This window comes from Oncorhynchus clarkii, chromosome 16, assembly GCF_045791955.1.
Source record: "Oncorhynchus clarkii lewisi isolate Uvic-CL-2024 chromosome 16, UVic_Ocla_1.0, whole genome shotgun sequence".
In the NCBI taxonomy this organism is placed as follows: Eukaryota; Metazoa; Chordata; class Actinopteri; order Salmoniformes; family Salmonidae; genus Oncorhynchus; species Oncorhynchus clarkii.
Genome location: NC_092162.1, coordinates 3,955,094 through 3,981,549, shown reverse-complemented (window position 1 = coordinate 3,981,549; position 26,456 = coordinate 3,955,094). Strand labels below are relative to the sequence as shown.

At 48.6% G+C, this 26,456-nt stretch overlaps 1 protein-coding gene across 2 annotated transcripts in view; it reads left to right on the top strand.

Annotated features, from left to right (window-relative positions):
• The first annotated feature begins 11,508 nt into the window (after nucleotides 1-11,508).
• Nucleotides 11,509-26,456, top strand: part of LOC139367874 (isthmin 1) — a 60,772-nt gene continuing 45,824 nt past the window's right edge. Inside the window, exon 1 of one of the 2 annotated variants that reach the window (XM_071106224.1) lies at nucleotides 11,509-12,754. In XM_071106224.1, coding sequence (XP_070962325.1) covers nucleotides 12,614-12,754 — 141 coding nt within the window. In that variant the 5' untranslated portion in view covers nucleotides 11,509-12,613. The remainder of the gene's footprint in view (nucleotides 12,755-26,456) is intronic. The other variant, XR_011626892.1, reaches the window with a different exon arrangement.

The following is a 26,456-nucleotide window of genomic DNA, read 5'->3' as shown; positions in this document are numbered from 1 at the left end:
AAGCACAGAGAACAGAGCAGGGAACAGAGCAGGGAACAGGGCAGGGAACAGGGCAGGGAACCGGGAACAGAGCAGGGAACAGGGAAAAGCACAGAGAACAGAGCAGGGAACAGAACAGAGAACAGGGCAGGGAACAGGGCAGGGAACAGAGAACAGAACAGGGAACAGGGAACAGAACAGAGAACAGGGCAGGGAACAGGGAAAAGCACAGAGAACAGAGCAGGGAACAGAGCAGGGAACAGGGAACAGAGCAGGGAACAGGGAACAGAACAGAGAACAGAGCAGGGAACAGGGCAGGGAACCGGGAACAGAGCAGGGAACAGGGAACAGAACAGAGAACAGGGCAGGGAACAGAGCAGGGAACAGAGAACAGAACAGGGAACAGGGTAAAGAACAGAGAACAGAGCAGGGAACAGAGAACAGAACAGGGAACAGGGCAGGGAACAGAGAACAGAACAGGGAACAGGGTAAAGAACAGAGAACAGAGCAGGGAACAGAGAACAGAACAGGGAACAGGGTAAAGAACAGAGAACAGGGCAGGGAACAGAGCAGGGAACAGGGAACAGAACAGGGAACAGGGTAAAGAACAGAGAAGAGAGCAGGGAACAGAGAACAGAACAGGGAACAGGGTAAAGAACAGAGAACAGAGCAGGGAACAGAGAACAGAACAGGGAACAGGGTAAAGAACAGAGAACAGGGCAGGGAACAGAGCAGGGAACAGGGCAGGGAACCGGGAACAGAGCAGGGAACAGGGAACAGAACAGAGAACAGAGCAGGGAACAGGGCAGGGAACAGAGAACAGAACAGAGAACAGGGAACAGAACAGAGAACAGAACAGAGAACAGGGCAGGGAACAGAGCAGGGAACAGAGAACAGAACAGGGAACAGGGCAGGGAACAGAGCAGGGAACAGAGCAAGGAACAGAACATGGAACATAACAGGGAACAGGGCAGGGAACAGAGCAGGGAACAGAGAACAGAACAGAGAACAGAACAGGGAACAGAACAGAGAACAGGGCAGGGAACAGAGAACAGAACAGAGAACAGAGCAGGGAACAGGGCAGGGAACAGAGAACAGAACAGGGAACAGGGAACAGAACAGAGAACAGGGCAGGGAACAGAGCAGGGAACAGAGAACAGAACAGAGAACAGAACAGGGAACAGGGCAGGGAAGAGAGCAGGGAACAGAGCAAGGAACAGAACATGGAACATAACAGGGAACAGGGCAGGAAAAGAGCAGGGAACAGAGAACAGAACAGAGAACAGAACAGGGAACAGGGCAGGGAACAGAGCAGGGAACAGAGCAAGGAACAGAACATGGAACAGAACAGGGAACAGAGCAGGGAACAGGGCAAGGGACAGAACATGGAACATAACAGGGAACAGAACAGGGCACAGAGCAGGGAACAGGGAACAAGGCAATGGAACAGAACATGGAACAGAACAGGGAACAGAACAGGGAACAGATTAAGGAACAGAGCAGGGAACAGGGAACAGGGCAAGGAACAGAGCAGGGAACAGAACATGGAACAGAACAGGGAACAGAACATGGAACAGAGCAGGGAAAGGAGCAGGGAACAGAGCAGGGAACAAGGAACAGAGCAGGGAACAGAGCAGGGAACAAGGAACAGAGCAGGGAACAGAGCAGGGAACAGAGCAGGGAAGAGGGAACAGGGCAGGGAACAGAGCAGGGAACAGGGCAGGGAACAGAGCAGGGAACAAAGCAGGGAACAGAGCAGGGAACAGGGAACAGGGCAGGGAACAAAGCAGGGAACAGAGCAGGGAACAGGGAACAGAGCAGGGAACAGAACAGGGAACAGAGCAGGGAACAGGGAACAGAGCAGGGAACAGAACAGGGAACATAGCAGGGAACAGAGCAGGGAACAGAGCAGGGAACAGTGAACGGAACAGAACAGTGAACAGAACAGGAAACAGGGCAGGGAACAGAACAGAACAGGGAACAGAGCAAGGAACAGAGCAGGGAATAGGGAACAGAACAGGGAACATAGCAGGGAACAGAGCAGGGAACAGAGCAGGGAATAGGGCAGGGAACAGAGCAGGGAACAGAGCAGGGAACAGGGCAGGGAACAGAGCAGGGAACAGATCAGGGAACAGAGCAGGGAACAGAATAGGGAACAGGGCAGGGAACAGGGCAGGGCACAGGGCAGGGTACAGGGCAGGGAACAGGGCAGGGAACAGGGAACAGAGCAGGGAACAGGCAACAGGGCAGGGAACAGGGCAGGGAACGGGGAACAGAGCAGGGAACAGGGCAGGGAACAGGGAACAGAGCAGGGAACAGGGCAGGGAACAGGGAACAGAGCAGGGAACAGGGCAGGGAACAGGGCAGGGAACAGTGAACAGGGCAGGGAACAGGGCAGGGAACAGGGAACAGATCAGGGAACAGGGCAGGGAACAGGGCAAGGAACAGGGCAGGGAACAGGGCAGGGAACAGGGCAGGGAACAGGGAACAGAGCAGGGAACAGGGCAGGGAACAGGGCTGGGAACAGGGAACAGATCAGGGAACAGGGCAGGGAACAGGGCAGGGAACAGAGCAGGGAACAGGGCAGGGAACAGATCAGGGAACAGGGCAGGGAACAGAGCAGGGAACAGGGCAGGGAACAGGGCAGGGCACAGGGCAGGGAACAGGGCAGGGAACAGGGAACAGAGCAGGGAACAGGGCAGGGAACAGGGCACAGGGCAGGGAACAGGGCATTGAAAAGGGAACAGGACAGGAAACAGGGCAGGGCACAGGGCAGGGAACAGGGAACAGGGCACAGGGCAGGGAACAGGGCAGGGAACAGGGAACAGGGCAGGGAACAGGTTAGGGGCAGAGACAGGGTAGGGCACTGAGCGAACAGTGTTGTCTGCGAGTAGCAGTCCTCTCATCATTGTTTATGTTAAATGCCTGTACAGTACGTCTTTGATAATGTCTCAGACAGCTCTCTCAACACTGCACTGTTTATCTTGAAACCTGTACAGTATGTCTGTGTTGCAGTGTTAAAAGGGATTGTTTTAATCACTGTTATCATTTCATAGAGCAACATAATTACGAAGAACTATTCATCTGAAGGGAAAAGAAAGATGGCAACATGGATCATCATCTAATCTCTGAGGTAGAACCTGGGGTTCCAATCAATATTCCCTCTGAGCTGAGGATATCTGAGGTAGAACCTGAGGTTCCAGTCAATGTTCCCTCTGAGCTGAGGATATCTGAGGTAGAACCTGGGGTTCCAGTCAATGTTCCCTCTGAGCTGAGGATATCTGAGGTAGAACCTGGGGTTCCAGTCAATGTTCCCTCTGAGCTGAGGATATCTGAGGTAGAACCTGAGGTTCCAGTCAATGTTCCCTCTGAGCTGAGGATATCTGAGTTAGAACCTGGGGTTCCAGTCAATGTTCCCTCTGAGCTGAGGATATCTGAGGTAGAACCTGGGGTTCCAGTCAATGTTCCCTCTGAGCTGAGGATATCTGAGGTAGAACCTGGGGTTCCAGTAAATTTTCCCTCTAAGCTGAGGATATCTGAGGTAGAACCTGGGGTTCCAGTCAATGTTCCCTCTGAGCTGAGGATATCTGAGGTAGAACCTGAGGTTCCAGTCAATGTTCCCTCTGAGCTGAGGATATCTGAGGTAGAACCTGAGGTTCCAGTCAATGTTCCCTCTGAGCTGAGGATATCTGAGGTAGAACCTGGGGTTCCAGTCAATGTTCCCTCTGAGCTGAGGATATCTGAGGTAGAACCTGGGGTTCCAGTCAATGTTCCCTCTGAGCTGAGGATATGTGAGTTAGAACCTGGTGTCCGATTAACGTTCCTAGGGTTCCGGTCAAAATCTGCCCCTGCAGAGAAGCGCCAGATTGAACTTCACTCAACTTTCTACAGTTTTCCTAATTAGTTTTCAATTTCTGCCTAGAATTACGTACCCAAATCTAACTTACCCCCAGCTCAGGACCCAAATCTAACTGCCTGTATTTCAGGACACAAATCTAACTGCCTGTAGCTCAGGACCCAGATCTAATTGCCTGTAGCTCACGACCCAAATCTAACTGCCTGTAGCTCAGGACCCAAATCTAACTGCCTGTAAATCAGGACCCAAATCTAACTGCCTGTACCTCAGGACCCAAATCTAACTGCCTGTATCTCAGGACCCAAATCTAACTGCCTGTAGCTCAGGACCCAAATCTAACTGCCTGTAACTCAGGACCCATATCTAACTGCCTGTACCTCAGGACCCAAATCTAACTGCCTGTAACTCAGGACCCAAATCTAACTGCCTGTAACTCAGGACCCAAATCTAACTGCCTGTAACTCAGGACCCAAATCTAACTGCTTGTAACTCAGGACCCAAATCTAACTGCCTGTAGCTCAGGACCCAAATCTAACTGCCTGTAGCTCAGGACCCAAATCTAACTGCCTGTAACTCAGGACCCAAATCTAACTGCCTGTAGCTCAGGACCCAAATCTAACTGCCTGTAGCTCAGGACCCAAATCTAACTGCCTGTAACTCAGGACCCAAATCTAACTATCTGCCTGTCGCTCAGGACCCGAAGCAAGGATATACATATTCTTGATACCATTTGAACGGAAACACTTTGAAGTTTGTGGGAATGTGAAATGAATGTAGGATAATGTAACACGTTGTATTTGGTAAAATATAATACAAATGTCTTCTTGGAAATGCAAGAGAAAAGCCATTCATTTGAGATAGGATTCTATGTGTAATTTAGATGTTGTCCACAAGATGGCAGCCTCCACCACCACCTCCTCATCCTCCTCCACCACCACCTCCTCTTCTCCTCATCCTCCTCCTCCTCTTCCACCACCACCACCTCCTCTTCTTCCACCACCACCACCTCCTCTTCTCCTCATCCTCCTCCACCACCACCTCCTCTTCTCCTCATCCTCCTCCACCACCACCTCCTCCTCCTCCATCACCACCTCCTCATCCTCCTCCTCCTCCTCCTCTTCCACCACCACCTCCTCTTCTCCTTCTCCTCCTCCTCCTCCTCCTCATCCTCCTCCTCCTCCACCTCCTCTTCTCCTCATCCTCCTCCTCCTCCTCCTCCACCACCACCTCCTCTTCTCCTCATCCTCCTCCACCACCACCTCCTCTTCTCCTCATCCTCCTCCACCACCACCTCCTCCTCCTCCATCACCACCTCCTCATCCTCCTCCTCCTCCTCCTCTTCCACCACCACCTCCTCTTCTCCTTCTCCTCCTCCTCCTCCTCCTCCTCATCCTCCTCCTCCTCCACCACCACCTCCTCTTCTCCTCATCCTCCTCCTCCTCCACCACCACCTCCTCTTCTCCTCATCCTCCTCCACCACCACCTCCTCTTCTCCTTCTCCTCCTCCTCCTCCTCATCCTCCTCCTCCTCCTCCACCACCTCCTCTTCTCCTCATCCTCCTCCACCACCACCTCCTCATCCTCCTCCTCCTCCACCACCACCTCCTCTTCTCCTCCTCCTCCTCCTCTTCCACCACCACCTCCTCTTCTTCTCCTCCTCCTCCACCACCACTTCCTCCTGCTCCACCACCACCTCCTCCTTCTCCAGCAGCACCACCTCTACACGGCAAGTGGAACCGATGCTCAAGTCTGGAACCAACAGGACCCTGAACAGCTTCTACCTCCAAGCCATTTGACTCATCACATACGCTGCTCCTACTGTTTATTATCTATCCTGTTGCCTAGTTACTGTAGCCCTACCTATAGGTATAGTTACCGACCTCAATTACCTCGTACCCCTGCACATCGACTCAGTACTGGTACCCTGTGTACAATGGCAAGGAAAAGTATGTGAACCCTTTGGAATTACCTGTATTTCTGGATAAATTTGTCATAAAATTAGATCTGATCTTCATCTTCGTCACAACAATAGACACACAATGTGCTTTAAACTAATAAAACACAAATTATTGTATTTTTCTTGTCTATATTGAATAGATTATTGAAAAATTCACAATGTAGGTTGGAAAAGGTATGTGAACCGCCTAGGCTAATGACTTTTACAAAAGCAAATTGGAGTCAGGAGTCAACTAACCTGGAGTCCGACAATGAGACGAGATTGGAGATGGTTGGTTAGAGCTGCCCTGCCCTATGAAAAAAACACTCCCAAAATCAGAGTTTGCTATTCACAAGAAGCATTGCCTGACGTGAACCATGCCCCGAACAAAAGAGATCTCAGAAGACCTAAGATTAAGAATGGTTGACTTGCATAAAGCTGGAAAAGGGGTTACAGAAGTATCTCTAAAAGACTTGATGTTTGATCTGCAACTACAGAAAAGGTTTGGTTGAGTTTATTGTTGCCATATAATTGTTTGTGTTATTATTAGCTCAAGCGGACTGTGTTTGTCTGTTGCTGCCATTAAAATGAAGATCAGATCAAATGTTATGACTAATTTATGCAGAGATCCAGGTAATTCCAAATGCCACTGTATATAGTCAAGTTGTCGTTACTCTTCGTGTATTTATTCCCGGTGTTATTATTTTTCTATTACTTCTCTATGTTTCTCTCTGGATTGTTGGGAAGGGCCCATAAGTAAGCATTTCACTGTTAAACTACACCTGTTGTTTACAAAGCATTTGACAAATAACATTTTATTTGACACACACACGCACGCACGCACGCACACACACACACACACACACACACACACACACACACATACAGTTACCGTCCCCTGATCTAATGCTCTGGTCTGTCTTTTGAGTCAAACACCTTCTCATCTGTTCCACAAACTGCTCCTCTATTCTGACTGAAAGGTCACAACAAACTCCTTAAACCCTTCTTCAAAACAGAACAGAAACTAACTTTAACCCTCCTTAAAAAAATAGATAATAATATAGACAGTAATAGCTACTGTAAATTGGACTGTGCAGTTAGAACAACAGTAATTTAAAGTTTCTGCCCATATCAGACATGTCTATGTCCCTCTAACAATGTTCTTGTTCCTTAGAACCTCATGCTAATCACACTAGCGCACGTTAGCTCAACCCTCCCGAGGGGGGACCACCGGTCCCGTAGAGGTTAGTTAAGGAGGGTTAAGGAGTTAGTTTGTGTTCTATTGTGGGTTAAGGAGTTAGTTTGTGTTGTATGGTGGGTTAAGGAGTTAGTTTGTGTTGTATGGTGGGTTAAGGAGTTAGTTTGTGTTCTATTGTGGGTTAAGGAGTTAGTTTGTGTTGTATGGTGGGTTAAGGAGTTAGTTTGTGTTGTATTGTGGGTTAAGGAGTTAGTTTGTGTTCCATTGTGGGTTAAGGAGTTAGGTTGTGTTCTATTGTGGGTTAAGGAGTTAGTTTGTGTTGTATGGTGGGTTAAGGAGTTAGTTTGTGTTCTATTGTGGGTTAAGGAGTTAGTTTGTGTTGTATTGTGGGTTAAGGAGTTAGTTTGTGTTCCATTGTGGGTTAAGGAGTTAGTTTGTGTTCTATTGTGGGTTAAGGAGTTAGTTTGTGTTCTATTGTGGGTTAAGGAGTTAGGTTGTGTTCTATTGTGGGTTAAGGAGTTAGGTTGTGTTCTATTGTGAGTTAAGGAGTTAGTTTGTGTTCTATTGTGGGTTAAGGAGTTAGTTTGTGTTGTATTGTGGGTTAAGGAGTTAGTTTGTGTTGTATTGTGGGTTGAGGAGTTAGTTTGTGTTCTACTGTGTGTTAAGGAATTAGTTTGTGTTCTATTGTGGGTTAAGGAGTTAGTTTGTGTTCTATTATCTACTATAGGTGGAGCAGCAGAGGACACAGGAGGCTGCATGGAGGTACTATAGGTGGAGCAGCAGAGGAGGAGGCTGCATGGAGGTACTATAGGTGGAGCAGCAGGGGAGGAGGCTGCATGGAGGTACTATAGGTGGAGCAGCAGCTGAGACAGGAGGCTGCATGGAGGTACTATAGGTGCAGCAGCAGGGGAGGAGGCTGCATGGAGGTACTATAGGTGGAGCAGCAGAGGAGGAGGCTGCATGGAGGTACTATAGGTGGAGCAGCAGAGGAGGAGGCTGCATGGAGGTACTATAGGTGGAGCAGCAGAGGAGGAGGCTGCATGGAGGTACTATAGGTGGAGCAGCAGAGGAGACAGGAGACTGCATGGAGGTACTATAGGTGGAGCAGCAGAGGAGACAGGAGGCTGCGTGGAGGTACTATAGGTGGAGCAGCAGAGGAGGAGGCTGCATGGAGGTACTATAGGTGGAGCAGCAGAGGAGACAGGAGGCTGCATGGAGGTACTATAGGTGGAGCAGCAGAGGAGACAGGAGGCTGCGTGGAGGTACTATAGGTGGAGCAGCAGAGGAGCCCGGAGGCTGCATGGAGGTACTATAGGTGGAGCAGCAGAGGAGACAGGAGGCTGCATGGAGGTACTATAGGTGGAGCAGCAGAGGAGACAGGAGGCTGCATGGAGGTACAATATGTTTATATAGACTAGACTGTATCAAGGAAGCATGAGAATAGAATAGAATATGTTTATATAGACTAGACTGTATCACGGAGGCATGAGAATAGAATACAATAGAATATGTTTATATGAACTAGACTGTATCACGGAGGCATGAGAATAGAATAGAATATGTTTATTTAGACTAGACTGTATCACGTAGGCATGAGAATAGAATAGAATATGTTTATATAGACTAGACTGTATCACGGAGGCATTAGAATAGAATAGAGTAGAATATGTTTATATAGACTAGACTGTATCACGGAGGCATGAGAATAGAATACAATACAAGATGCCAGAGTAGCCTACATAAATTGAGCCTTCCGCACGGTCTGTTAAAGTGACCATTTGTTTTTGGGAAGTGTGCTATCGGGAACTGAAAGGAAATCCTACTGGCTATACAACCTGACACCACAGTGGCCCGGTCCTTTGAAGAGGGCAATAAACAAACAAAGTGCTTGAGAGGTGATCAGCCTCTCACACACCATTTGAATTGCTGAGGTGCAAAGCAGCCACACCATTCACCATGGCGTGCAGTAGAGCAGGAAATAGACACACATGCAAATAGCAGAGTCAGTCACCCACTGTAGCCTAGCAGTAACAGAGTCAGTCAGTCACCCACTGTAGCCTAGCAGTAACAGAGTCAGTCAGTCACCCACTGTAGCCTGGCAGTAACAGAGTCAGTCAGTCACCCACTGTAGCCTGGCAGTAACAGAGTCAGTCACCCACTGTAGCCTGGCAGTAACATAGTCAGTCACCCACTGTAGACTAGCAGTAACAGTGTCAGTCAGTCACCCACTGTAGCCTGGCAGTAACAGAGTCAGTCAGTCACCCACTGTAGCCTGGCAGTAACAGAGTCAGTCACCCACTGTAGCTTGGCAGTAACAGAGTCCAGTCAGTCACCCACTGTAGCCTGGTAGTAACAGAGTCAGTCACCCACTGTAGCCTAGCAGTAACAGAGTCAGTCAGTCACCCACTATAGCCTAGCAGTAACAGAGTCAATCAGTCACCCACTGTAGCCTAGCAGTAACAGAGTCAGTCAGTCACCCACTGTAGCCTAGCAGTAACAGAGTCAGTCAGTCACCCACTGTAGCCTGGCAGTAACAGAGTCAGTCAGTCACCCACTATAGCCTAGCAGTAACAGAGTCAGTCAGTCACCCACTGTAGCCTGGCAGTAACAGAGTCAGTCAGTCACCCACTATAGCCTAGCAGTAACAGAGTCAGTCAGTCACCCACTGTAGCCTAGCAGTAACAGAGTCAGTCAGTCACCCACTGTAGCCTGGCAGTAACAGAGTCAGTCAGTCACCCACTATAGCCTAGCAGTAACAGAGTCAGTCAGTCACCCACTGTAGCCTGGCAGTAATAGAGTCAGTCAGTCACCCACTATAGCCTAGCAGTAACAGAGTCAGTCAGTCACCCACTGTAGCCTAGCAGTAACAGAGTCAGTCAGTCACCCACTGTAGCCTGGCAGTAACAGAGTCAGTCACCTACTGTAGCCTGGCAGTAACAGAGTCAGTCACCCACTGTAGCCTGGCAGTAACAGAGTCAGTCACCTACTGTAGCCTGGCAGTAACAGAGTCAGTCACCTACTGTAGCCTGGCAGTAACAGAGTCAGTCACCCACTGTAGCCTGGTAGTAACAGAGTCAGTCAGTCACCCACTGTAGCCTGGCATTAACAGAGTCAGTCACCTACTGTAGCCTGGCAGTAACAGAGTCAGTCACTCACTGTAGCCTGGCAGTAACAGAGTCAGTCACCTACTGTAGCCTGGCAGTAACAGAGTCAGTCACTCACTGTAGCCTGGCAGTAACAGAGTCAGTCACCTACTGTAGCCTGGCAGTAACAGAGTCAGTCACCCACTGTAGCCTGGCAGTAACAGAGTCAGTCACCTACTGTAGCCTGGCAGTAACAGAGTCAGTCACCTACTGTAGCCTGGCATTAACAGAGTCAGTCACCTACTGTAGCCTGGCAGTAACAGAGTCAGTCACTCACTGTAGCCTGGCAGTAACAGAGTCAGTCATTCACCCACTGTAGCCTAGCAGTAACAGAGTCAGTCAGTCACCCACTGTAGCCTAGCAGTAACAGAGTCAGTCACCTACTGTAGCCTGGCAATAACAGAGTCAGTCAGTCACCCACTGTAGCCTGGTAGTAACAGAGTCAGTCAGTCACCCACTGTAGCCTGGCAGTAACAGAGTCAGTCACCTACTGTAGCCTGGCAGTAACAGAGTCAGTCACCCACTGTAGCCTGGCAGTAACAGAGTCAGTCAGTCACCCACTGTAGCCTGGTAGTAACAGAGTCAGTCACCCACTGGAGCCTAGCAGTAACAGAGTCAGTCAGTCACCCACTATAGCCTAGCAGTAACAGAGTCAATCAGTCACCCACTGTAGCCTGGCAGTAACAGAGACAGTCAGTCACCCACTGTAGCCTAGCAGTAACAGAGTCAGTCAGTCACCCACTGTAGCCTGGCAGTAACAGAGTCAGTCATTCACCCACTGTAGCCTGGCAGTAACAGAGTCAGTCACCCACTGTAGCCTAGCAGTAACAGAGTCAGTCAGTCACCCACTGTAGCCTAGCAGTAACAGAGTCAGTCAGTCACCCACTGTAGCCTAGCAGTAACAGAGTCAGTCATTCACCCACTGTAGCCTGGCAGTAACAGAGTCAGTCAGTCACCCACTGTAGCCTGGCAGTAACAGAGTCAGTCATTCACCCACTGTAGCCTGGCAGTAACAGAGTCAGTCACCCACTGTAGCCTGGCAGTAATAGAGTCAGTCAGTCACCCACTGTAGCCTAGAAGGCTGGCGACACAATTCGTTTTGCTAATGTAGCATAATAGCTTCAATGTATCATGTATCATTTGTAATATCTTCACTTTTAAAGTCAATATGATCAGTTAATGCAATAACATCGAGCACATATGCAGATGCCGGGCTACAGAGTGTCCAGTGGGTTGACTGTGGCTTGCATGTTATCAGCGCCATGCTGAGTTGCATTGCCACCGTCCCTCCCGTGTCACCGGCGCTGAAAGGATAGAAAGGGTTAAATTAAGAAACGGGGGGGGGAGCTTGACAGCAAACCAGAAGAGGGGCGTATACAAACACTTTCGCCTACAGGAGAGTCCTGCGAGAGAAAAACAGCGTGTATACAGTGTGGAGAGGCTCTCGTTTGGTTTCCACTTTTTGGACACGGTGAGAGCTGAGGGACGCACTTGACGCTTGGATCGGAAGGCTACTGGTTTTACACTGCGGAGAATAGCCAGCAGCATGTCTGGATTCGCGACTGGATGGATAACGGTTGTGCTTGAAAGGGAGAACTCCTCAAACTAGTTGTTTTTTCTTCTTCCGGGAGATCCACTTTTTGGGTGGTGTGATGGTGTGCCAAAGGTGTACCACACCAACGCGTTAATCACCATCTGCGAACTCAATATGACGCTTTTGGATAGATGATAGCCCAGATAATGGGCGGGAGGGAGAATGTGTCCAAAATATCAAAACCAAGGAGTCTTGCGTACCACAGATGAGAGAGAAGAGAGCAAGACGGTTTGATTGTAAGGCGAGGAAAAGGTTTAATTCTGGTTTAAAAAAAAGGTGGAGAACGTGGCGCCGGAAACACCGGGCTGGAAGTCTCTTGATAGAAGACTCTACCTGGAGTGCAACACGCGATAAGACTACATTATTTTTAACATAGTATACACGTTGGGCGCAACAAACAAACAAATAATTCCGTAGTTATTTCATTACTTTACCCATGGGCAGTTTTACACAGTCGCCCTGACAGCATTTTGGAGAAATAACTTTGGAGATCCACTCCGACATAGAAGAAGCATATCATCCACGGGGATACCAAAGGAAACCTGAACCTCGCTTTAAGGACCTTTTTAACTTTGATCGTTTTTACACATTGAATCTGAACCCACTTTTTGTTCCACTTGAAGACCGCTCTCCACCGACGCTGATCTGATGTTAATGAACCTAACATAACCACGTGGTCCCAAACTTGACATTTTGACCGATTTGTTTTTCTTGATTCCTCTATTCTCCTTTAACCCCCCCACCCCTTTCCCCTTAAAATTGTAATTCTGAATCCAGAAGTGGCTCCGAAGTGGTGTTGCGGCTCCTCGCCCGCAGCGGATCCGGAGCTGGGAGTGTCTGCAACGGGAGGAGCTGGCGGAGGACCCCCTGCATCACCGCAGGGACCCAAGACCGGTCGGGTGAAAAGGATGGTTCGATTGGCGGCAGAACTCTTGTTGCTTTTAGGACTTTTACTTCTTACCTTACATATCACCGTGTTACGGAGCAGCCCGTTGCACCAAGGGAATTTTACGTTGAGCCAGGATCAGCAGGATACGTTGCTCGCAGAGGTGAGTGCTATTTATTAATCGGTGTCATTCTATCAGAATCTGTAATATATATTGATGGGGCTCTTTCGGGCTTTTGAGTTTGGGGTTAGAGCTTAAAATGGGGAATAAACCTCTAACTTCTATTCTATTCTGCAGAAGTTGATATACCTCAGCATCAGTTGACAGGGGCTCTTTGACTACACTGTAAAGGGGTAATGACTACACTGTAAAGGGGCAATGACTACATGGTAAAGGGGTAATGACTACATTGTAAAGGGGGTAATGACTACATTGTAAAGGGGCAATGACTACGTTGTAAAGGGGTAATGACTACACTGTAAAGGGGTAATGACTATATTGTAAAGGGGTAATGACTACATTGTAAAGGGGTAATGACTACATTGTAAAGGGGGAATGACTACACTGTAAAGGGGTAATGACTACACTGCAAAGGGGTAATGACTACACTGTAAAGGGGTAATGACTACGTTGTAAAGGGGTAATGGCTACACTGTAAAGGGGTAATGACTACACTGTAAAGGGGTAATGACTACGCTGTAAAGGGGGTAATGACTACGCTGTAAAGGGGGTAATGACTACACTGTAAAGGGGTAATGACTACGCTGTAAAGGGGGTAATGACTACACTGTAAATGGGTAATGACTACACTGTAAATGGGTAATGACTACGCTGTAAAGGGGGTCATGACTACGTTGTAAATGGATAATGACTACACTTTTAAGGGGTAATGACTACGCTGTAAAGGTGTTACTATGAGTTTGACAGCAATTTACAGGCAAGTAACATTCTGTATTTAATATTACAGTACAACAACTGTTATATATATATATATATATATATATATACACACACACACACACACAGACACACACACACAAACACACATACACACACACACACATACGGTATTAAAGCAAGTAATGTGTAATGACACACAGTAAAATACTGTAAAATTGACTGTATTATACTGTAAACAAAAAAGACAAGTAGTTGCTACTGTAATCGTAGTTAATGGATGAATGAAATTCATTGAGGGGAGGGGTTTTGTATTTCACAGATTTTCCTGTAATTACAAGTTATTGGCGCTAGCTAGGTAAAGTGTTCACACATTACAGCGTATTAATGAATAATTTGTGTTTTTATATCACTTGGCCCTTTCTAGAGGCCTTAACAACGTCTTCCAAACTGGCAGCGACTACAGGGCAAAACAGACCGACAGGACACAACAAAATGCTCAACCGGTAAAAATTGAAGACTAGCTGCCTTGTACATTGTAAATTGATTGGGCACTTTAACCACACAGGAGTTAAGGCCAGGCACCAAAGCCAGAAATGACATCTATCCATTTATTTATTCATTTTGAGATTTGTTGGTATTTTCATAAAGTAAACATGTAAATATCAACAATGTAATAAAAAAAATTTTTATTTGTTTCTTTAGTTTATCATGCTACAATCATACAGATGCTCGTGAATTTTTAACCACGCTTAAAATGGACATTACATCAAACATTTTAAAGTTTCACATCGTTTAAAAGCCCATTTCACAAAGAATGTTTACAAACTCACTGTATTTAGTATCTTCTTTGGAGAGATGGTGATTGGTTTTAAATAGGCGTCTGGTCGTCTAAATTCAGTGTACAATTGGCCCAGCGTCGTCCGGGTTTGGCCGGGGTAGGCCGTCGTCCGGGTTTGGCCGGGGTCCGGGTTTGGCCGGGGTAGGCCGTCGTCCGGGTTTGGCCGGGGTAGGCCGTCGTCCGGGTTTGGCCTGGGTAGGCCGTCGTCCGGGTTTGGCCGGGGTAGGCCGTCGTCCGGGTTTGGCCGGGGTAGGCCGTCGTCCGGGTTTGGCCTGGGTAGGCCGTCGTCCGGGTTTGGCCGGGGTAGGCCGTCGTCCGGGTTTGGCCGGGGTAGGCCGTCGGCTGGGGTAGGCCGTCGTCCGGGTTTGGCCTGGGTAGGCCGTCGTCCGGGTTTGGCCGGGGTAGGCTGTCGTCCGGGTTTGGCCGGGGTAGGCCGTCGTTGTAAATAAGAATTTCTTCTTAACTGACTTTCCTAGTTAAATAAAGATTATTTAAATAAATAAATCAAAATATTATAATTCAGTTAAAACTGTGAAAGATAACCCTCAATGTAGCCTATAGATATAAATTGCACAAGAATTATACATTTATGGATTTTTTTTTTAAGGTATCGTTTTGTCTTTATTCAACCCACTGGGGGTTATGAGTCAACTCGCGCATCACTTATTAATAAAAAATTAAATAAAAACTGCATAGAACCGTTTAAAGGGATAGTTTGGGATTTTGGCATTTCCTTCAGAAAGGATTCATCCCCCCCTGATTTATTACACATTTTGTTGTGTTATACCCTGAAATCTAAAAGGATTACATATGTTTTGTTGTTGTTGTACCCATTTACACACAATACCCCATTATGACAAAGCGAAAACATGTTTTTAGATATTTTAGCAAATGTATTTAAAATGAAATACAGAAATATCTAATTTACATAAGTATTCACACCCCTGAGTCAATACTTCGTTGAATCACCTTTGGCAGCGATTACGGCTGTGAGTCTTTCTGGGTAATTCTCTAAGAGCTTTCCACACCTGGATTGTGCAACATTTGCCCATTTATTAATTTTGAAATTCTTAAAGTTCTGCCAAGTTGGTTGTTGATAATTTCTAGACAGCCATTTTCAGCTCTTACCAAGTAGATTTATATCATAACTGTAACTCTGCCACTCAGAAACATTCACTGTTTTCTTGGTAAGCCCTTCAGTTGGAGCCCTTCAATTGGAGCACTTCTGTTAGCCCTTCAGTTGGAGCTATTCAGTTGGAGCTCTTCAGTTGGAGCCCTTCAGTTGGAGCCCTTCAGTTGGAGCCCTTCAGTTGGAGCCCTTCAGTTAGAGCCGTTCAGTTAAAGCCCTTCAGTTGGAGCCCTTCAGTTAGAGCCCTTCAGTTAGAGCCCTTCAGTTGGAGCCCTTCAGTTAGAGCCGTTCAGTTAAAGCCCTTCAGTTAGAGCCCTTCAGTTGGAGCCCTTCAGTTAGAGCCCTTCAGTTAGAGCCCTTCAGTTAGAGCCCTTCAGTTGGAGCCCTTCAGTTAGAGCCCTTCAGTTAGAGCCCTTCAGTTAGAGCCCTTCAGTTGGAGCCCTTCTGTTAGAGCCCTTCAGTTAGAGCTGTTCAGTTAGAGCCCTTCAGTTGGAGCCCTTCTGTTAGAGCTGTTCAGTTAGAGCCCTTCAGTTGGAGCCCTTCTGTTAGAGCTGTTCAGTTAGAGCTGTTCAGTTAGAGCTGTTCAGTTAGAGCTGTTCAGTTAGAGCTGTTCAGTTGGAGCTGTTCAGTTGGAGCTGTTCAGTTAGAGCTGTTCAGTTAGAGCTGTTCTGTTAGAGCTGTGGTAGGTAACCTAGTGGTTAGAGTATAGGAATGGCAGGTAGCCTAGTGGTTAGAGCGTTGGGTCAGTACAGGACAGGACTGAGGGTTAGACGTCTGTAGCAACCAGAAGGCTGGTTTAACTCTTCAGTAGAGGACAGGACAGGACTGAGGGTTAGACGTCTGTAGCAACCAGAAGGCTGGTTTAACTCTTCAGTAGAGGACAGGACAGGACTGAGGGTTAGACGTCTGTAGCAACCAGAAGGCTGGTTTAACTCTTCAGTAGAGGACAGGACTGAGGGTTAGACGTCTGTAGCAACCAGAAGGCTGGTTTAACTCTTTAGTAGAGGACAGGACTGAGGGTAGACGTCTGTAGCAACCAGAAGGCCTGGTTTAACTCTTCAGTAGAGGACAGGACAGGACAGAGGGTTAGACGTCTGTAGCAACCAGAAGGCTGGTTTAACTCTTCAGTAGAGGACAGGACTGAGGGTAGACGTCTGTAGCAACCAGAAGGCTGGTTTAACTCTTCAGTAGAGGACAGGACAGGACAGAGGGTTAGACGTTTGTATTAGCCAGTATTGCACTATACATGGAATAGGATGCTATTTGGGAGACAGCCCAGAATCCAACCTCAGGGTTAAGAGGGGTCTAGAATCAACAGGGCGGTTCTGAGGGATGCTGTTACATTAAGCAGCCCCCCCCCCCTCCTCTCTCTCTCTCTCCCTCAGCTCTGTTACATTAAGCAGCCCCCCCTCCTCTCTCTCTCTCTCTCCCTCAGCTCTGTTACATTAAGCAGTCCCCCCCCTCCTCTCTCTCTCTCTCCCTCCCTCAGCTCTGTTACATTAAGCAGTCCCCCCCTCCTCTCTCTCCCTCCCTCAGCTCTGTTACATTAAGCAGTCCCCCCCTCCTCTCTCTCTCTCCCTCCCTCAGCTCTGTTACATTAAGCAGTCCCCCCCCTCCTCTCTCTCTCTCTCCCTCCCTCAGCTCTGTTACATTAAGCAGTCCCCCCCTCCTCTCTCTCTCTCTCCCTCCCTCAGTTCTGTTACATTAAGCAGTCCCCCCCTCTTCTCTCTCTCTCTCTCCCTCCCTCAGCTCTGTTACATTAAGCAGTCCCCCCCCTCCTCTCTCTCTCTCTCCCTCCCTCAGCTCTGTTACATTAAGCAGTCCCCCCCTCCTCTCTCTCTCTCTCCCTCAGCTCTGTTACATTAAGCAGTCCCCCCCTCCTCTCTCTCTCTCTCCCTCCCTCAGTTCTTTTACATTAAGCAGTCCCCCCCTCCTCTCTCTCTCTCTCCCTCCTCAGCTCTGTTACATTAAGCAGTCCCCCCCTCTTCTCTCTCTCTCTCCCTCCCTCAGCTCTGTTACATTAAGCAGTCCCCCCCTCCTCTCTCTCTCTCTCCCTCCCTCAGCTCTGTTACATTAAGCAGCCCCCCCCTCCTCTCTCTCTCTCCCTCCCTCAGTTCTGTTACATTAAGCAGTCCCCCCCTCCTCTCTCTCTCTCTCTCTCCCTCCTCAGCTCTGTTACATTAAGCAGTCCCCCCCTCCTCTCTCTCTCCCTCCCTCAGCTCTGTTACATTAAGCAGTCCCCCCCTCCTCTCTTTCTCTCTCCCTCCCTCAGCTCTGTTACATTAAGCAGTCCCCCCCCTCCTCTCTCTCTCTCTCCCTCAGCTCTGTTACATTAAGCAGCCCCCCCCTCCTCTCTCTCTCTCTCTCCCTCAGCTCTGTTACATTAAGCAGTCCCCCCCTCCTCTCTCTCTCTCTCCCTCAGCTCTGTTACATTAAGCAGTCCCCCCCTCCTCTCTCTCTCTCTCCCTCCCTCAGCTCTGTTACATTAAGCAGTCCCCCCCTCCTCTCTCTCCCTCCTCAGCTCTGTTACATTAAGCAGTCCCCCCCTCCTCTCTCTCCCTCCCTCAGCTCTGTTACATTAAGCAGTCCCCCCCTCCTCTCTCTCCCTCCCTCAGCTCTGTTACATTAAGCAGTCCCCCCCTCCTCTCTCTCTCTCTCCCTCCCTCAGCTCTGTTACATTAAGCAGTCCCCCCCTCTTCTCTCTCTCTCTCCCTCCCTCAGCTCTGTTACATTAAGCAGTCCCCCCCTCCTCTCTCTCCCTCCTCAGCTCTGTTACATTAAGCAGTCCCCCCCTCCTCTCTCTCTCTCTCCCTCCTCAGCTCTGTTACATTAAGCAGTCCCCCCTCCTCTCTTTCTCTCTCCCTCCCTCAGCTCTGTTACATTAAGCAGTCCCCCCCTCCTCTCTCTCTCCCTCCCTCAGCTCTGTTACATTAAGCAGTCCCCCCCTCCTCTCTTTCTCTCTCCCTCCCTCAGCTCTGTTACATTAAGCAGTCCCCCCCCTCCTCTCTCTCTCTCTCCCTCAGCTCTGTTACATTAAGCAGCCCCCCCCTCCTCTCTCTCTCTCTCTCCCTCAGCTCTGTTACATTAAGCAGTCCCCCCCTCCTCTCTCTCTCTCTCCCTCAGCTCTGTTACATTAAGCAGTCCCCCCCTCCTCTCTCTCTCTCTCCCTCCCTCAGCTCTGTTACATTAAGCAGTCCCCCCCTCCTCTCTCTCCCTCCTCAGCTCTGTTACAGTAAGCAGTCCCCCCCTCCTCTCTCTCCCTCCCTCAGCTCTGTTACATTAAGCAGTCCCCCCCTCCTCTCTCTCCCTCCCTCAGCTCTGTTACATTAAGCAGTCCCCCCCTCCTCTCTCTCCCTCCCTCAGCTCTGTTACATTAAGCAGTCCCCCCTCCTCTCTTTCTCTCTCCCTCCCTCAGCTCTGTTACATTAAGCAGTCCCCCCCTCCTCTCTCTCCCTCCCTCAGCTCTGTTACATTAAGCAGTCCCCCCCTCCTCTCTCTCCCTCCTCAGCTCTGTTACATTAAGCAGTCCCCCCCTCCTCTCTTTCTCTCTCTCTCCCTCAGCTCTGTTACATTAAGCAGTCCCCCCCTCCTCTCTCTCCCTCCCTCAGCTCTGTTACATTAAGCAGTCCCCCCTCTTCTCTCTCTCTCTCCCTCCCTCAGCTCTGTTACATTAAGCAGTCCCCCCCTCTTCTCTCTCTCTCTCCCTCCCTCAGCTCTGTTACATTAAGCAGTCCCCCCCTCCTCTCTCTCTCTCTCTCTCCCTCAGCTCTGTTACATTAAGCAGTCCCCCCCCTCCTCTCTTTCTCTCTCCCTCCCTCAGCTCTGTTACATTAAGCAGTCCCCCCCTCCTCTCTCTCCCTCCTCAGCTCTGTTACATTAAGCAGTCCCCCCCTCCTCTCTCTCTCTCTCCCTCCCTCAGCTCTGTTACATTAAGCAGTCCCCCCCTCCTCTCTCTCTCTCTCTCCCTCAGCTCTGTTACATTAAGCAGTCCCCCCCTCCTCTCTCTCCCTCCCTCAGCTCTGTTACATTAAGCAGTCCCCCCCTCCTCTCTCTTTCTCTCTCCCTCCCTCAGCTCTGTTACATTAAGCAGTCCCCCCCTCCTCTCTCTCTCTCTCTCCCTCCCTCAGCTCTGTTACATTAAGCAGCCCCCCCCCCTCCTCTCTCTCTCTCTCTCTCTCTCTCTCTCTCTCCCTCAGCTCTGTTACATTAAGCAGTCCCCCCCTCCTCTCTCTCTCTCTCTCCCTCCCTCAGCTCTGTTACATTAAGCAGTCCCCCCCTCCTCTCTTTCTCTCTCCCTCCCTCAGCTCTGTTACATTAAGCAGTCCCCCTCTCCTCTCTTTCTCTCTCCCTCCCTCAGCTCTGTTACATTAAGCAGTCCCCCCCCTCCTCTCTTTCTCTCTCCCTCCCTCCCTCAGTTCTGTTACATTAAGCAGTCCCCCCCTCCTCTCTCTCTCTCTCCCTCCCTCCCTCAGTTCTGTTACATTAAGCAGTCCCCCCCTCCTCTCTCTCTCTCTCCCTCCCTCCCTCAGTTCTGTTACATTAAGCAGTCCCCCCCTCCTCTCTCTCTCTCTCCCTCCCTCCCTCCGTTCTGTTACATTAAGCAGTCCCCCCCTCCTCTCTCTCTCTCTCTCCTTCCCTCAGCTCTGTTACATTAAGCAGTCCCCCCCTCCTCTCTCTCTCTCCCTCCCTCCCTCAGTTCTGTTACATTAAGCAGTCCCCCCCTCCTCTCTCTCTCTCTCTCCCTCAGCTCTGTTACATTAAGCAGTCCCCCCCCTCCTCTCTCTCTCTCTCTCCCTCAGTTCTGTTACATTAAGCAGTCCCCCCCTCCTCTCTCTCTCTCTCCCTCCCTCCCTCAGTTCTGTTACATTAAGCAGTCCCCCCCTCCTCTCTCTCTCTCTCCCTCCCTCCCTCAGTTCTGTTACATTAAGCAGTCCCCCCCTCCTCTCTCTCTCTCTCCCTCCCTCCCTCAGTTCTGTTACATTAAGCAGTCCCCCCCTCCTCTCTCTCTCTCTCTCCTTCCCTCAGCTCTGTTACATTAAGCAGTCCCCCCCTCCTCTCTCTCTCTCTCTCCCTCAGCTCTGTTACATTAAGCAGTCCCCCCCTCCTCTCTCTCTCTCTCTCCCTCAGCTCTGTTACATTAAGCAGTCCCCCCCCTCCTCTCTCTCTCTCTCCCTCAGCTCTGTTACATTAAGCAGTCCCCCCCTCCTCTCTCTCTCTCTCTCTCCCTCCCTCAGCTCTGTTACATTAAGCAGTCCCCCCCTCCTCTCTCTCTCTCTCTCTCCCTCCCTCAGCTCTGTTACATTAAGCAGTCCCCCCCTCCTCTCTCTCTCTCTCTCCCTCCCTCAGCTCTGTTACATTAAGCAGTCCCCCCCTCCTCTCTCTCTCTCTCTCCCTCCCTCAGCTCTGTTACATTAAGCAGTCCCCCCCTCCTCTCTCTCTCTCTCTCCCTCCCTCAGCTCTGTTACATTAAGCAGTCCCCCCCTCCTCTCTCTCTCTCTCTCCCTCCCTCAGCTCTGTTACATTAAGCAGTCCCCCCCTCCTCTCTCTCTCTCTCTCCCTCCCTCAGCTCTGTTACATTAAGCAGTCCCCCCCTCCTCTCTCTCCCTCCTCAGCTCTGTTACATTAAGCAGTCCCCCCCTCCTCTCTCTCTCTCTCTCTCCCTCCCTCAGCTCTGTTACATTAAGCAGTCCCCCCCCCTCCTCTCTCTCTCTCTCCCCTCCCTCAGCTCTGTTACATTAAGCAGTCCCCCCCTCCTCTCTCTCCCTCCTCAGCTCTGTTACATTAAGCAGTCCCCCCCTCCTCTCTCTCTCTCTCTCCCCTCCCTCAGCTCTGTTACATTAAGCAGTCCCCCCCCCTCCTCTCTCTCTCTCTCCCTCCCTCAGCTGTGTTACATTAAGCAGTCCCCCCCCTCCTCTCTCTCTCTCCCTCCCTCAGCTCTGTTACATTAAGCAGTCCCCCCCTCCTCTCTCTCTCTCTCCCTCCCTCAGCTCTGTTACATTAAGCAGTCCCCCCCTCCTCTCTCTCCCTCCCTCAGCTCTGTTACATTAAGCAGTCCCCCCCTCCTCTCTCTCCCTCCCTCAGCTCTGTTACATTAAGCAGTCCCCCCCCCTCTCTCTCTCTCTCTCTCTCCCTCAGCTCTGTTACATTAAGCAGTCCCCCCCCCTCCTCTCTCTCCCTCCCTCAGCTCTGTTACATTAAGCAGTCCCCCCCCTCCTCTCTCTCCCTCCCTCAGCTCTGTTACATTAAGCAGTCCCCCCCCTCCTCTCTCTCCCTCCCTCAGCTCTGTTACATTAAGCAGTCCCCCCCCTCCTCTCTCTCTTTCTCTCTCCCTCCCTCAGCTCTGTTACATTAAGCAGTCCCCCCCTCCTCTCTCTCTCTCTCCCTCCCTCCGCTCTGTTACATTAATCAGTCCCCCCCTCCTCTCTCTCTCTCTCCCTCCCTCAGCTCTGTTACATTAAGCAGTCCCCCCCTCCTCTCTCTCTTTCTCTCTCCCTCCCTCAGCTCTGTTACATTAAGCAGTCCCCCCCTCCTCTCTCTCTCTCTCCCTCCCTCAGCTCTGTTACATTAAGCAGTCCCCCCCTCCTCTCTCTCTCTCTCCCTCCCTCAGCTCTGTTACATTAAGCAGTCCCCCCCTCCTCTCTCTCTCTCCCTCAGCTCTGTTTGATATATTTATAGCGTGCCCTTGTCACTCTGCCCTGCTACACAACAACCATGATAAATGGGGATTCGTGCCAGACGTGGGTTCAATACTACTCGAAATCATTTCAAATACTTCAGCTGTGCTTAATTGACCTGACCTGTTGCAATGGATTCAATAGTCCCCCCCCCCCCCCCCCCCCCCAAAAAAAAAACACACCCACCGGGGCGGGCACTTCAAAAGATTTCAAATAATGTTTCAATCCAGGACTGATTTATGCGTTGGTGGTTGGTGGGTTAGGGGTGAGCTAAGAAAGGCGTTATTCCTAAAGGGACACATTTCGGTGTGAAAGTAAGTGAGAAGAATTAACGGTGTACAATATGGAGATGAACAGAACATCACACATTATTATTATTATTATCATTATTATTATTATCATTATTATTATTATCATTATTATCATTATTATTATTATTTTTATCATTATTATTATTATCATTATTATCATTATTATTATTCTTGTTATTATTATCATTATTATTATTATCATTATTATCATTATTATTATCATTATTATTATTATTATTATCATTATTATTATTATCATTATTATTATTATTATCATTATTATCATTATTATCATTGTTATTATCATTATTATTATTATTATAATTATAATTATTATCATTATTATTATTAATATCATTATTATCATTATTATATATTATCATTACATTATTATCATTATTATCATTATTATCATTGTTATTATCATTATTATTATTATTATTATTATCATTATTATAATTATTATTATTATCATTATTATTATTAATATCATTATTATATATTATCATTATTATCATTATTATCATTATTATCATTATTATTATTACAGCTGTGTACATACCGCCACAAGCAAACACCAAGGCAGCACTCAGCAAACTGTAAAAGCTCATTATCCAGCAAGAATCCTCTCACCCAGAAGCAGTCTTTATTGTCACGGGTGACTTTAACCAAGCCTGTCTAAAACCAATATTTCCCAAAATATCACCAACCATGTATCCTCCCCCACAGGAGGATCCAGTGTGCTTTACCATGTACACACAAACATCCATGATGCAAAGCCATACCCCACCCCCAATTCGGCCAATTAGATCACGTCTCTCTGTTCCTACACCTCGCCTACAAGCAGAAACTCTAGAGGGAGCCACCAACACAGAGAATAGTGGGGGCGCTGGACAGAGGGGCAGACTCCATGCTGCAGGACTGTTTAGAGAATAGTGGGGGCGCTGGACAGAGGGGCAGACTCCATGCTGCAGGACTGTTTAGAGAATAGTGGGGGCGCTGGACAGAGGGGCAGACTCCATGCTGCAGGACTGTTTAGAGAATAGTGAGGCGCTGGACAGAGGGGCAGACTCCATGCTGCAGGACTGTTTAGAGAATAGTGAGGCGCTGGACAGAGGGGCAGACTCCATGCTGCAGGACTGTTTAGAGAATAGTGAGGCGCTGGACAGAGGGGCAGACTCCATGCTGCAGGACTGTTTAGAGAATAGTGGGGGCGCTGGACAGAGGGGCAGACTCCATGCTGCAGGACTGTTTAGAGAATAGTGGGGGCGCTGGACAGAGGGGCAGACTCCATGCTGCAGGACTGTTTAGAGAATAGTGAGGCGCTGGACAGAGGGGCAGACTCCATGCTGCAGGACTGTTTAGAGAATAGTGGGGGCGCTGGACAGAGGGGCAGACTCCATGCTGCAGGACTGTTTAGAGAATAGTAATCCACCCAGGACTCATCCGTCAACATTGAGGAATACACATAGTCAGTCAGGCTTGATTAGGAAATGTGTTGATGATGTTGTACCCACAATAACAATCCGGACTTACCCCAACCAAAAACCCTGGATGAACGGAGATATCCATACAATGCTGAGAGCCCGTACTGCAGCATTCAATGTCAACAGAACAAACCCTGATGACTTGGTGGCGCGCAAAGCGTACAAGGCAAGCAGGTACGAGCTCTGCGAATCCATTAAGGATGCAAAAAGACAATACAGACTCAAACTTCAATTGATGTTCGACAACTCCGGCTCGCAGCACGTGGCAAGGACTACCGACTATCACAGACTACAAATGCAAATCCAGCTGTGCGTTGCACACAGAAGCCTCCCACCCAGATGAGATTAACACATTCTATGCTCGCTTCAAGGCCGACAATACCAAGTCATTCAGGAGGACTCTCGTTGTTCCGGACGACCAGATGCTTTCACTCTCCGAGGCTGATCCAATTTTCCTACTGCTGCAACAGATCCACGGAAGATGCCATTTCCATCACTATTCACATGGCCGTAACACATCAGGACAAGAGGATCACCTATGTGAGAATGCTGTTCATTGACTACAGTTCATTATTCAACACTATTGTTCCCTTGCAAGCTTGACACCAAGTTCAGAGCCCGGGGTCTGGACACCACCCTCTGCAACTGAATCCTGGACTTCCTGACTGGCATGCTGTGAGGATTGGCAACAACACCTCTTCCACACTGACTCTTAACACAGGGCCCCCCCAGGGTTGTGTCCTCAGTCCTCTGCTGTACTCCCTTAAGGGCCCACCAGGGGTGTGTCCTCAGTCCTCTGTTGTACTCCCTGTTCACCCACGACTGTGAGGCTTTTCACGACACCAATTCCATCATCTAGTTTGCTGACGACATCCCGGTTGTTGGCCAGCAATGAAGAGTCAGCCTGGCATTGGAGTGCCAGGACACCAACCTCTCCCTTAACGTCGGCAAAAACAAAGGAGTTGATTGTCGGCTTCAGGAAGCATAGGAGGGAACATGACCCAATCCACACCGATGGGACTACAGTAAAGAGAGTCAGCAGTTTTATTTCCTCGTTGTCTGCATCACAGAGGATTTGACACGGACCAACAACACCACCACTCTGGTCAAGAGGGTGCAACGGCGCCTCTACTTCCTAAGGCGATGAAGAAATGCTGGTTCCTCTCCAAATATTGGACTATAATTGTGCCTTCCTGTATTAGTACACTGATGCTAAAATGTTTATTCTACTCTAATGCCATTTACTTTATGTTCATATTCTTATCTTTTATTGTTTCTTATTGTTGTTGCACTGTTGAGAAGGAATCTGCAGGTAAGCATTTAGTTGGACGATGTGTACCATGTGTACCGTACATACGACTAATACAACTGGAAACTTGGAGGAGCAAGGCTTTGATGTCCATGAATGTTCTGCTGCTCATCTAGTTTTTAATACAGTACATTAAAACAACCTGTGGTAAATATATCAACATCAGGTATAGCAGTCCTGTCTTTGTGATTTGATTGGCTAGCTGCAGCATATTCTGCAGAGCCACAGGAATAGGAAATATCCCAGGAATTTGCAGAGTGTGTGTCGCACTGCAGAATGTTGGAACAGACTTGGAATAGTTTATGACTGTTCCAACACTACGCACAAGAACAAGAGAAGCCAAGGGAAGCCACTTGGGCCAGTTAAAGTACAAATATCACCCCCAAATATCACCCCTAAATATCACTCCCAAATATTACCCCTAAATATCACCCCTAAATATCACCCCCTAAATATCACTCCCAAATATCACCCCTAAATATCACCCCTAAATATCACCCCCAAATATCACTCCCAAATATTACCCCTAAATATCACCCCTAAATATCACCCCCTAAATATCACACCCAAATATCACTCCCAAATATTACCCCTAAATATCACCCCTAAATATCACCCCCTAAATATCACCCCCTAAATATCACCCCCAAATATCACTCCCAAATATCACCCCCCAAATATCACCCCCTAAATATCACCCCCAAATATCACCCCTAAATATCACCCCCAAATATCAACCCCAAATATCACCCCCAAAATATCACCCCCAACTATCACTCCCAAATATCACCCCTAAATATCACTCCCAAATATCACCCCCCAAATATCACCCCCTAAATATCACTCCCAAATATCACTCCCAAATATTACCCCTAAATATTACCCCTAAATATCACCCCTAAATATCACCCCCTAAATATCACCCCCAAATATCACTCCCAAATATCACCCCTAAATATCACCCCTAAATATCACCCCCTAAATATCACCCCCAAATATCACTCCCAAATATTACCCCTAAATATCACCCCTAAATATCACCCCCTAAATTTCACCCCCTAAATATCACTCCCAAATATCACCCCTAAATATCACTCCCAAATATTACCCCTAAATATCACCTCTAAATATCACCCCTAAATATCACCCCCAAATATCACCTCTAAATATCACCCCTACATATCACCCCCAAATATCACCCCTAAATATCACCCCC